The sequence below is a fragment of the Vollenhovia emeryi genome, unplaced genomic scaffold (genome assembly GCF_000949405.1).
Source record: "Vollenhovia emeryi isolate VEMERY1.0 unplaced genomic scaffold, V.emery_V1.0 DF939163.1, whole genome shotgun sequence".
In the NCBI taxonomy this organism is placed as follows: domain Eukaryota; kingdom Metazoa; phylum Arthropoda; class Insecta; order Hymenoptera; family Formicidae; genus Vollenhovia; species Vollenhovia emeryi.
Genome location: NW_011967203.1, coordinates 173604 through 185241, shown reverse-complemented (window position 1 = coordinate 185241; position 11638 = coordinate 173604). Strand labels below are relative to the sequence as shown.

The following is an 11638-nucleotide window of genomic DNA, read 5'->3' as shown; positions in this document are numbered from 1 at the left end:
GGAACCAAAGTAATCGATCGTGTTCAGATATATTGAAATTTAGGATGTACTACATTACGTAAAGAGGTGTTTCGTATTGCTGGCTATTATGTGCGACATGATCTATTATGTGATGCACAGTTTACATACGTAGGAGGTCAATATATATGTACGCTGTGCACGGTAATTTCGATTCCTTTTATTTGTCAGAATGTACTCGGAAGTGATTGAGTAAATTGGCAAGCGTTAGCAAATTCCAATCGCCACAGTGTCAAAGTGGTTTAGCTTTAAAAGGAGGACCTGGTCATTCGGCGATCAGAACGATTATTACCGCGAGATCGTTACGAGTTACGTTTACTCGATTACGAAAATGTTCGCGATTTTCGCGCTTTTTCTGTTTTCCACGGTCCTCGCTACTGGTAAGTGATTTTACTCCTAATTCAGCATACAGCTGAGAGATCCTATTTTTAGCGATTGAATTTTTCAAGTGTTTAACTTCGCACTCGAGTAACTTAACGCTTAGCATAATTGACCTCAGACAGGAGCTTGAACAGGACGGACTTGAAATGTGCGGGACACGCTTTCCACAACGTGTCTCTTTCCGCATATTATCCCGTATTCGGGACGGACGATAAACGTAATCACCTCGACGACCAAGGAAAAATGCTGAGTACTCTTCAGGTTCGTAACCGTGACAGACGCAGTGTGGCATCCGACCGCAAAAACGACTCGCGGATCATTCTTCTCTCTGCTATGTTCAAATCCATTTTAGGATTACCTTGATGGCCGCGCTCGTTACGTCACCGTTGCCGGTAATTTGAGATCTGGCATTCCGTATGGAACGAAAGTATGCGTTGAAAAGTTGAATGAGCAATTCGGGAGACAAATTCACCTGCAGGTGCGTAATCGCGTTACGTTTGCTGTACTATATCTACGAGAGTTCGACTCAGCAGTGATATTTTCCGTGACACATTGATAATGTAAAACTAATTAAATAATTTATTTCACCTCAGATACGGGACCAGAGTGATTACGAGAACAATGACGCCGCAATCGATTTCTCGAGATTGGAAATTTGTGTCAGGTCCGAGGAAGATACTTACGATACCTATCTCAACGGCCTTGTCACCGTCCACGTATAATAATCACATAAAAATTCCGTGCTCGATTGTTAGCCGCCAATAATGTTTGTTTGACAATACTGTCTGAATAAAATTAATATTAATGTAATTTTCTGAATTAAATTAAATTAATAATAAGATATGTGCTGGTATACGTGGAATCAAATTAAATCAGATTAATGTACATAAACAAAGACTGTTTCGTTCATTTTTACAAATACCTATGTATTAATTAATTCGATAAATTGATATATTCGTATAAAATTATCGACGGCACAAATTTTTACATCTACAGAGTTGTTATGAGATTCATAAATATTTGTATAATTGATTACGTAATCACGGTTTACGATCGCAACTGATAAAAAAACGTGACGCATGTACAAATAATATATTTAGTTTATTCACTTTCCGACCAATTAGACCACGATTTTATCATTGTATAAAGACTGTCTCCGGGACATACGGTTGCCCAGGTTTGTCGATGCCCAAGAAGCTTGTAATCACTCTTTATTTTGCCGTTGGCTACTCCATGAGCGATTAAGTTGGCTACCGCCTGTACCGCCGCTGCATTTGGTGTTCGGTCTAATGAGAAAAAAAAACATTACAGAAATACATGTTACATATAAACAATACTGATGACAAATCCGTGTTAGTTTTTATGTTACTTACTTTTGTAATCTCCGATAATGCAAATTCCAATGCTCTTCCTATTGAAAGGTACAGAATGAGCGCCTCGCTTGCCCCACCCGCGACCCTCGTAAACGTTTCCGTCTTCACCGACTAGAAAATTGTAGCCAATATCGTCCCATCCTCTTCGATTCATGTGATCATTCTTGAAATAAAATTTGACTAATCGTTACGCTATGCAAAAGTATCATTAAATTTATTATTTGTTAAAACACAAAATAAAGAACAAAAGTAGAAACAGGCGATTCTTAATATTTAATAGAGAATACGTTTGTTATAATTTAAAATATTACTTGATTGAGTCATGATGTTTGCGTACAAAGGTTCGGCAGTTGAAAAATTTGCTGTTCAGAAAAATTTTATTTTCTGATATGAGTTACCTGGAATTGTCTCACTTTTAACTGGCACAGAGCTTGTGATTCGCAACCGGATCCAGTCGAATGATGAATAATCACGTAAGGCGCTGGATTTAATTTTAGATTACCAGCTTGCGATTTCGGTGCTCTAGCGCCCCATTGTGATCTAGAAATGATGTTTGGGTCATCTAAAAAAGCGGTTAAAATCAGAAACAAATGATTGCGCTTTACATAAAAATATAGCAACAAGTTTAATATTAAAATCTGATTTATTTCATTGAATTCAAAAAAGCTGTTATTTTAATTTTTTAAAAGAATTTTGAACGTAGAACTGTATTTCATCCAATTTTTTTTAGAGAACGAACGCGGAGATTCACGAGCCCACATGTTTTTTATATGGGTGGCCTCTTTATAATTTACGTGAACAGAATTCTTTATATCGCTCGGCCGATAGCATTGTATTTCTCAAACACGAATCCTTGAATACTAAGGAATCGAGTGAATGTTATTTTAGGATAATTATATACCTGTCTCTAATTTTTATTTGCCACAAAAATATAAATATAGTAGAAACTATTTATACAAACCGCGATGAGTATGAACATTGCTCACTCCTAAATGGCGTTGAAATTATTTTTATTTGCTATTCTAGCTTGAGAGAGAAATAATTTGAAATGCAAATAATGTCATTGACATGTTGACGTGATATCTTAAGAATTATTGCTAGACGCGAGACGCAATCAAAATAATTTATTATGCCGGTCGTAAATATTTTGCTTTATACAAATAGATTTAGCCGCGACACTTGTCGCGCTACATTATTAATCATTCATTAGCAGCAGTTTCCATGACTCGTCGTATAATGAGTTTCGATCGATCAAGGAAACACGAGGAGAGCCATTATAGTGGAAAATTTATTAATCAATAGCGTTTATAATAATTTTGTTGCAAAATTATTTGCGATTACTATTACGTAAAGCATAAAAGTAATTTGTATTAACTGTCTTTGAAACTACGAATAGAACTTCTACGCTCACGCAAAATATTCTTTCACAGAAACACATTTTTTCACGCAATTGCAAGAAATGTCTTAAGCGGCCTTTTCATTGACGCTACGATTTAGCGTCAAATATAGTCACGTGACAAATATAGTGACTAGGGCTGCGTTCAGAAACGTCACCCGAATGCACCGGTGTATCATTTTATCCTTGTTTAACATACAGTGAACAACAAGGATAGAATAATACGCTGGAGTACTCGGGTGGTGTTTCTGAACGCAGTCCTTGCGACACCCAGTCACACCACGGCACACTGAAAAGTTGAGACGGTCTCAACTTTTCCCCCCCTACGTCGAGAAGTCACTAGAGAACTCATTTGCCGCTGGTTTCTAGCGTCAATGAAATTGCACCTTTAAAAATCGATGACCACAGAGACGCGAGGCGAAGTTCACGGCTTAACTCGCGGTATAAATAACATATTTAATGAATTACTGGCAGCAGCCTCCTGGAGGATGAGTGTCACGTAGACCGTCGCGAAGATTAATGTTGTCCTCGTCGCGATGTACATTTTGACTAGCAAAACGATACTGATGCTGCACGCGACTTGGCGTACAATATATACCAAAGCACTTTTAATCCAAGATGTTGTTCTCGGGACATGATCTTTGACCATATGGCCTATGACAGATATGTACGTGCATCCATGTATGTACATGCACAGTTGACGTAGTTTCCGAGCCGAATTTCCCTGCGAGTTGTTATCTCGTGATTACGGATGAAGAAAAGGGGGATAAACTAACGGGAATTTTAACACTAAGAATAGTACTCGAGTTATTTAATTGGAATGTCAACTTGTGTATATTTACATGTATTGTAATTCAGAATTTTATCATTAGAATAATTTATTAGATAATTAATTAGGTAATGCTTTTATTAATAATGAATCTCAAAACAGTTGGTAATGGAAACTTAAGCATTTGACATAATTATTTAAACTTATTATGGGGAGAATTTTTTTATAATACTGATTTATTTTATCGTACACAAATATACAGACGTATATACAGAACCATCTATCATTAGCTAATAATAAATGTAAAATAATGCGACAATCATATTTTTCATGTGTATAAATGAATTAATGATAAATACAAGAGACACTATGTCGTTGATCATTCGCATTACTACAGCTTAGAAGGAACAGGCTTTTTTTGTGGAATATTAACGAGCTAGTCGCACAGTTGACTCAACCGTGCGATACAAAATTATTGACAAACACGAATTAGTATTTCGATTTGCTCGCGCTTCGATCGAAGCTCTGACTAATGCCACAGCAACGTACAAAAACCTACAACTCAGATTCTTGTCTCGTCCGATCTCCCTGAACTTTGCCCGAAAAACAGTATATGCTGGTAATGAAGTTGCGATTATGCTACATTACGCACGATACCGATTATCTTATCGATTCCACGGGTCCGGCAAAACGATGTTTTTATGGGAAATCCCGGGAGATAATTAATCTTCAAGATTGATTAACAAATTTCTTTTTTTTCCAGGTTCTTTACCGGGAGGTGTTCAAATACTCCGTCGTGGTCTATGCAGATTGAAGATTGCAGTAAGGTCAGTTTTTTAAATGTATACGTATATAGAATTTTTTCAAATTTTTAACCAATGGTTTTGTTGAAAAATCCGTTTTTTTAAAGACGTATCTACGATTTTTTTGTATCTTCGATATACAAAAAAATCCGATATACCCTGCTACTCAAGCAATGTTCACGAAATCCGCGATCGTAATTTGTACATTGTGGAACAGAGTAGGTACCTGATAACATTTTATCGCAGTCAATGCGAAAGTATGCCAGAGACAATCGTGCGTGGCACCGTGATATTTCGATTAGCATTGTCGCTAATTAAACGCGAAGACCGTGACCCTGTGAGCATTTATCGTAACGAGCATGGCCCTGTAAAAGTACGAGTCTTGCACGCGAACCGAGGCGCGAGTGACATTGATCTCGTTTGTCGAACTTGCGTGAGAGATATTTATGTCACAGTACCCTGGGACACACAGCTTGTTTGACTCTTTCTAACGATCTATCTAAAACGCTGCGTGTACGTAAACTTTGCATTTTACCTGACAGTTTTATCGGCGACTATCTTGACTACTGTTACGTATAAGTTAGCGCGGGGAGCCTTAAGCATACGGGGTCACTTTGTACATCGGGGGAATCACCTTCGCCAGACGGAGAAAGTCGTTTTTCTTTTATTTCAACGGCCGTTCGCGTCAGCGAGAATGCTTGTAATGATAAGCAGAGGTACCAACGGTTATATCTGGTACTTACCATACCGAGAGAAAGCTATTATATACATATAATACAAAATTAAACTCTGTTTACTAATTAACGTAAGCGGATTTTTAGAAGCTACTGACATAACCACGCGATTCTATCAGACTCTTTATGTATATAAAAGAAAAATACGCAGCAGGGTCGGCGTAAGAGATACAACTGTAAGTATCCTTTCTAATAGGAACAAAATAATACTTACGATCCCTCGTTACGTCAAATCTTCGTTCTATACTTAGGATTCTTTGTAATTGCGTTCTATTTGACAACGATTTAGAAACGCCATCGTGGAATGGCGCTCGATTTGCTGTTTCTTTAGAGTTTAGACGGTATCGTTGTCCTGCGCTATCGGCATCGTCGTCGTGGTCGAACGATTGTGAGGTATCGGACTTGCGGTCCAGCCGGGAAGGGCAACTACGTATTTGTAAAAGCTCTCGCCGGGGCATTCCGTGTCCCGCGTTTGTCGATGACCAATGACGTTGTAGTCGTCCCTTATCTTGTCGAGTGAAACCCCACAGGCTATCAGCTCGTTCAACGTCTTCAGAGCAGCCGCGTTCGGGAGAAAGTCTGCGAAATCACATTTACGTGCGTCACAAGGAGTCCTCTGACGCAGAAGCTCTTTTTTTTTGCGGTACGATATCTCAAGGAAGGCGCATCGCATGTCGCTTTACATAGAGAAGATGAATTTTCTCGTAAAGTCGACTTGTGATAACACTTTTGAACTTTCGAGTAATTTATCCATGATCAATGCTTCTTAATTATAATAAGAAGCTCGCGCAGAAACAAGAATTATTTTCCAACGAGAAAACCTTGACGATTATTATTCCCAACGATTTTCCGTAAATTCTTAATCTCTTCTCGATGTTATTTGGTCCGGCGATACATCAATCGTGCTTGTAATGTCTTAATTACCGCTGAAGTGTCCCAAGAAGCATATGCCGATGCTCTGAGTGTTGTATCCAGGTGCGTGCGCGCCAGTGTAATCCCAGCCGCGACCCTCGTAGACGTTACCGTCCTCGCCAATGAGGAAATTATAGCCAATGTCCCACCAGCCCCGATCGTCCAGGTGCAAGTTCTGGTAGGATCTAACGATCGCGGAGCACGTCTCCTGATCTTTACAATAATTAGGTATGCCGCCGTGATGGATCACCACGTACGGTACCGGTGTCACCGGCATTATCTCGAAATCGAGACGCTTCCTGGCTTTCCATTCCTTTCGGCTGACGATTCTCGGGCACTCTGGAGAACCGAGAAATCCATTATTCTCGAATTAACTTCATTCTTTGAAGACTAGGGGCCAGTTTCACAAACGTCGGTTAACAGCTAATCGAAGATTTATTGATTCTCTGTCTCTTCTTAGATAACAAGATAGAAGAAGATAGGAAGTTGACTGAACTCTCGTTAACAGTTCGCCAACGTTTGTGAAATTGGCCCTTAGGGCCAGTTTCACAAACATCGGTTAATTGCTAACCGAAGGTTAATTGATCCTCTGTCTCTTCTTAAATAATACGATGGAAAAAGATAGGGAGTCGACTGAACCCTAGTTAACAGTTAACCGATGTTCGCGAAACTGGCCCTTAGTCTTACAAAATCGACGGGAAGCTTTAACGTGCGTAATTATTGTTATTTAATGTCTGATAAATCCTTGATAAGAATAATGATAAAAAATTACGATTTTCCTGCATCGTTGCGCAGAGCTTGGCAGGTATAAATTGGAGTCAACTAATGGGTTAGTGAGCACGCTTTCAGCAATTAGTTGCGCAATTGCAAATATACTTCTAACGTGCAGAAATTATTTCGTCCTTGAGGTACGGTAGATTACCCGGTCGGATTCCCGCATAACATAAAATAATTTCGGCTCGGACGCGCGTCCCGCAGGTGTGGCGGAAAACTCTGGAAAACTACTGACTAATTATCGAAGCGCGCTTGTCATCACGAGGCGCGCACAATTATTTGTTGCGCTACTGTATCGCACGTCTTTATACCTTCAACAATTTTACTTTCTGTCGATGCGCGTCCATTCACGCAAATCAACTTATCGACACGATATACTATTTGACAGGGCAATTTTACAGAGAACGTAAATTCTTAATAGACTTCAAAGAGGAAACTGTCACGCGCGGTTCTCCCTCATAGAAACACTGTAAACAGGTTTTCGAACTTTGGCCGATTATCCGTGCATTTTCGTCAAGTCGCACGATACCGTATCATGTCAGCGTACTATGTTTAAACAACTGATTCGTTTTACTTTGATATTAAACGTCGCAACACCGTTACTGGAAAACTGGACACTAACGCCACTGCTCCGTTGTAGGTACTTTTAGCAAAAGTTGCGCTGTGTGAGCGGCGCATTTATTATTCTTATCATATCTAAACGTGGAGTTCATTACGACGATTAAAATACTTTAGGTTGCATGCAAGTGACGCACGATAGCAAAGTTCGAGAAATCGCAGATCTCTCCGAGCTCGTCGACGATGGAATAAAAGTTAATTAAAAATTATTTTGGCGCGGATTCACAATACCTTTTTATTATATTTGCACGCGTAAAAAATAATGCACGTGGAAAATGTAAATGCAACTAGCTTTTATCATTAGATAAACTGAAAGAAGCACGAGACACTTTTTCACCTCGAGAGATTTACGCGTATAAAAATCAAGAGAGTACAATTAAAGACTTGATATAAAAAGACTATAAGAGCTACACGGAGAGAATTTTCTCTTACAATTTATCCTGCAAATTATGTGATCGTGGGACAACATGGCATTTTGAAGAACTTTATGCGAGTATCTTAAAACTTTACCATACATTTTATTAGTAAAATGTGTATTAAGTATAATTACTAGCGAAATGTACGGTGAAAGTAAAAAAAACTCGTAAAATTCTTCGAAATGCCACGTTGTCCCACGATCACATAATTTTCAGAATAAATTTTAAAAGAAAATTCTCTCCGTGTACGAAGAATAATATTAGGAAAAGTTACTTTGCTAGATAACTTCATATTTATTTTTAATAATAAATAACTTGATTATAAAAAAATTGTTATTTAATTATAAGTAACGATTGCTGATCAATTTAATCGTACAAATTTTCTTCTATAAATATCTAATTGTGCGAGCTCGCACAATATTGCCAGCTATGTCACGCAGTTTCTTCGACGAGAAAGAATCAATTCTGACAACACGATATATTTTCTATACCGTAAGTCTCCGATTCCCGGGTAGCTTACCGGTTGCATTCGTGATGAAATTCGTGTTGTCATAGTCAATGGGAACGGCGAGCACCGCGTGCTCGAGGAGACCGAGTAGAAGTACGAGGGCACACAACGCGGACAATCGGATGAGGTAGGACGATCTCATGGCGATTGATATCGTTACAGCGCGTGTCGAAAGTCAAACTGGATAGCCATCGTGTTGGCGCGTCCGCTTTTAAACGAAAAACCGAACGTTAACCGAGGGGAATTCCCTCGTCGAGGAGCCGCACGTCAAGAACCAACTCGTTCGGTAGTCCCTTAACCCTGTCCCCTCTTCGGCCCGTCTGTCACGGCGACCGCAACGTCGAGAGTGACGACACCGAGGAAGAGCGACGCTTCTTCGAGCCTCACTAGCTGTCCGAAAATTCGCACGATGCTTGCGCAGACTGCGATTGCGATCGGAACACGGAAGGACGAGGAATTGCGCCTGTCTGTGCGATAAGAAATCGAACGCCATTGAGATTGATGAGATTGGCAGGGCGATTGAGTAACCATGCGACGAGAAATTATACAGTGGAAATTATCACGCAAAGAAGAGGCATGAGGGAAAGCCTATATATCGACATAATTATATAGAGGGAAGTCTTCAACATCCAACTTCAATCGCAAATCTTGTTTTCGCAACGATTACATGATCTAACAATAAATTTTCCACTAAACAGATTTCATTTCAAAAACAATAAATACATGATGGAGCCAACAGTGGGCAAGTTCTGTATCTTACACTGTAGTGAAAATACTAAAAGTGAGTGTCTCTTTCTAACTGTCTCCTTAGAAAGAGACAGAGCCGCTCACTTTTAGCATTTTCACTGTGTTGCAAGATACAGAATTAACTCTCAGATGATGCTTATTAATGTAGCAGAAACCATACTATCTTATTGTATAAGGAGTCTATCTCATAATAGGAGACCTTTCTCTACTATTGACATTGGTGCGTTTACACATTGTAAAAAGTTAGAGGCGGAGTACTGCAAAAGTTTATCAAATATAAGTAACCGAAGAGAATGTGTGAGGTATAAGCTCACTGTCTAGAAAAAAAACATTTTATTCTTCAGTACAGGGTTTGTAATACGAGCTTTTATGCAGGTTAATATCAGGTTTGCGATTTTTCAAGTCTCGAAACTACTTTACTTTCTCGATTAATTGATTTATTGTACAGATTGTTCTTATTAACGTGGTTTATTATGTTTTTCTTCGCGAGTTAGTGGTTACGTTACGACAAACTGTGATTTGCAGCCTTATCGAACCGGATCGTAAATTTCCGATAAGTAGGTATCTGGAAATTACGTAAACTAATCAATATCGCGCGACAAGTTAGACACAACATATAAAATTCTACTTATAGCGAATTAAGTTGCACTAGTGCGCTCTGAGTGCATACTAAGGCTTGCATACAGTCGATTCTTATATTTAAGCAACTTAAATATCTCTTCAAATATTTTTTAACCAGCAAAATGATCTGTATATAGTATGTACGGATCATTTTTTGACTAAATACTCTTTGAACATGTACTTAAGACAAAGTTCAACATAAGAATTATTGACCATAAACAAGCTTTAGTGTGCGCTCAGTGCGCACTAGTGCAAACAATCGAATTCGCTATTAGTGAATCGACTTGAATTATTTTTCCATTACGATCGCTTCGATCGAGAATCTTCGATAGGCGCGTAATTTGTTTAAATGTCCGAGCATTCCTACATGCGAATAATATTGATAACATACCTTTTTCATACGCGTTTGGCTATCTGTGCCATAATATCTGACAGATAACAACATATTTGTCTTCTGGTGAAAATACGATGCAATTTGCAGAGACGAGACGTTTAAATTGCTTCTGTCCAGTATATATTAATGTGTCTCGCTGCATGTATATTTGAATGGTAAATGCATTAGAGATATTCTTGCATGTGCACATACACGCAATAATGTGAAAATAATTGAAATAGACAAAAACGTTGCTCTGCGTTCAACGCCGACGTGACAGACTCGATTTCACCGAGTTGCAGTAGGCAAAATATGTGTCGGCCGACGTGCGCATTTTTCTTCTGCTCCTACTTGGAATAATAATCGTCAACGCGTATAACGAGGGCATACACTGTTACCTGTGTTCGCGCAAGTGTGTGATTTCGAGATAACGCCTTACTCACGAGAGGCGTCGAATGACTTTTGTTTACCCATCGTAGTGCGCTGTCATAGCTGTCAACTAATTGTTTCCTGCGATCGTTTGCCATTGGCGTAACTCTCACGGCACACCGGAATATTTCTTAAAGAAACGATATTCCGCTTCTTGTAACGATGTAATTAACTACACGTTAACAAAGCCGTTAGATTCTACGCGACTTAATTGCTGCAGAACTCACGTCGAAACCCGCGAACGCGCCAAAGAGTACGCGGATAATTCTACCGGAAATAGGCGCCGGGTGATGCAGCATGATTGCTGAAGAAAAAAGTGAAGGAAAAAAAACGGAGAAAAATCACTGCCTTAGATAATCGCGATGAAATCGCTAGCTATTGGCGCAGACCGCGAATAATGGCGGTTGTTATCGAAGCAGTAAAAGTTGAAGGACCATTTAAAAAAACCGCAAAACGTACGATTGCCGCCGACATGAAATGTAATTATGTGAAAAGCATCGTAGTAGCTATAACTTTGAACGGTAAAATAGTAGTAATTAATGTAACGTAAGAGTGTAAGCCGAGCAGGTCTTATGACACCCACGGAAAAAATGTCCGGATCCAATGCTATTACACTTCAAAGTATCGTAAAATAGGATCGATGTAGCGCCAATCATTTTATTATAAAGGAATTATTAATTTTTTGATAAAGAAAGGAATATTTTAATCTTAAATGAAAAATTCTAAAATCTAGAATAAAACGATAGTACACTCTAAATAATAAGTG

General features: G+C 38.9%; 3 protein-coding genes across 4 annotated transcripts; 1 reads left to right on the top strand and 2 right to left on the bottom strand.

The window, feature by feature from the left end:
- The first annotated feature begins 269 nt into the window (after positions 1-269).
- LOC105564511 lies at positions 270-1290 on the top strand. Its single transcript, XM_012016933.1, has 4 exons — positions 270-398; positions 518-660; positions 752-877; positions 993-1290. The coding sequence occupies exons 1-4, from the start codon at positions 350-352 to the stop codon at positions 1119-1121; spliced, it is 447 nt and encodes a 148-aa protein (XP_011872323.1). The 5' UTR covers positions 270-349; the 3' UTR covers positions 1122-1290.
- A 191-nt stretch (positions 1291-1481) lies between these two features.
- Positions 1482-3887, bottom strand: LOC105564512 (peptidoglycan-recognition protein SC2-like). Its single transcript, XM_012016935.1, has 4 exons — positions 3637-3887; positions 2171-2334; positions 1773-1935; positions 1482-1685 (listed from the first exon to the last, which is right to left on the bottom strand). Exons 1-4 carry the CDS (start codon positions 3857-3859, stop codon positions 1501-1503), a joined length of 735 nt encoding a protein of 244 aa, XP_011872325.1. The 5' UTR covers positions 3860-3887; the 3' UTR covers positions 1482-1500.
- Positions 3888-4143: 256 nt separating this feature from the next.
- On the bottom strand, positions 4144-9151 carry LOC105564513 (peptidoglycan-recognition protein SC2-like). 2 transcript variants are annotated; one of them, XM_012016936.1, is made up of 3 exons: positions 8715-9151; positions 6399-6725; positions 4144-6053 (listed from the first exon to the last, which is right to left on the bottom strand). In XM_012016936.1, the coding sequence occupies exons 1-3, from the start codon at positions 8842-8844 to the stop codon at positions 5809-5811; spliced, it is 702 nt and encodes a 233-aa protein (XP_011872326.1). In that variant the 5' UTR covers positions 8845-9151; the 3' UTR covers positions 4144-5808. The 2 variants fall into 2 exon arrangements, with proteins under 2 accessions (XP_011872326.1, XP_011872327.1); XM_012016937.1 differs by lacking the exon at positions 8715-9151 and adding an exon at positions 7159-7710.
- Between the last annotated feature and the right edge of the window lie 2487 nt (positions 9152-11638).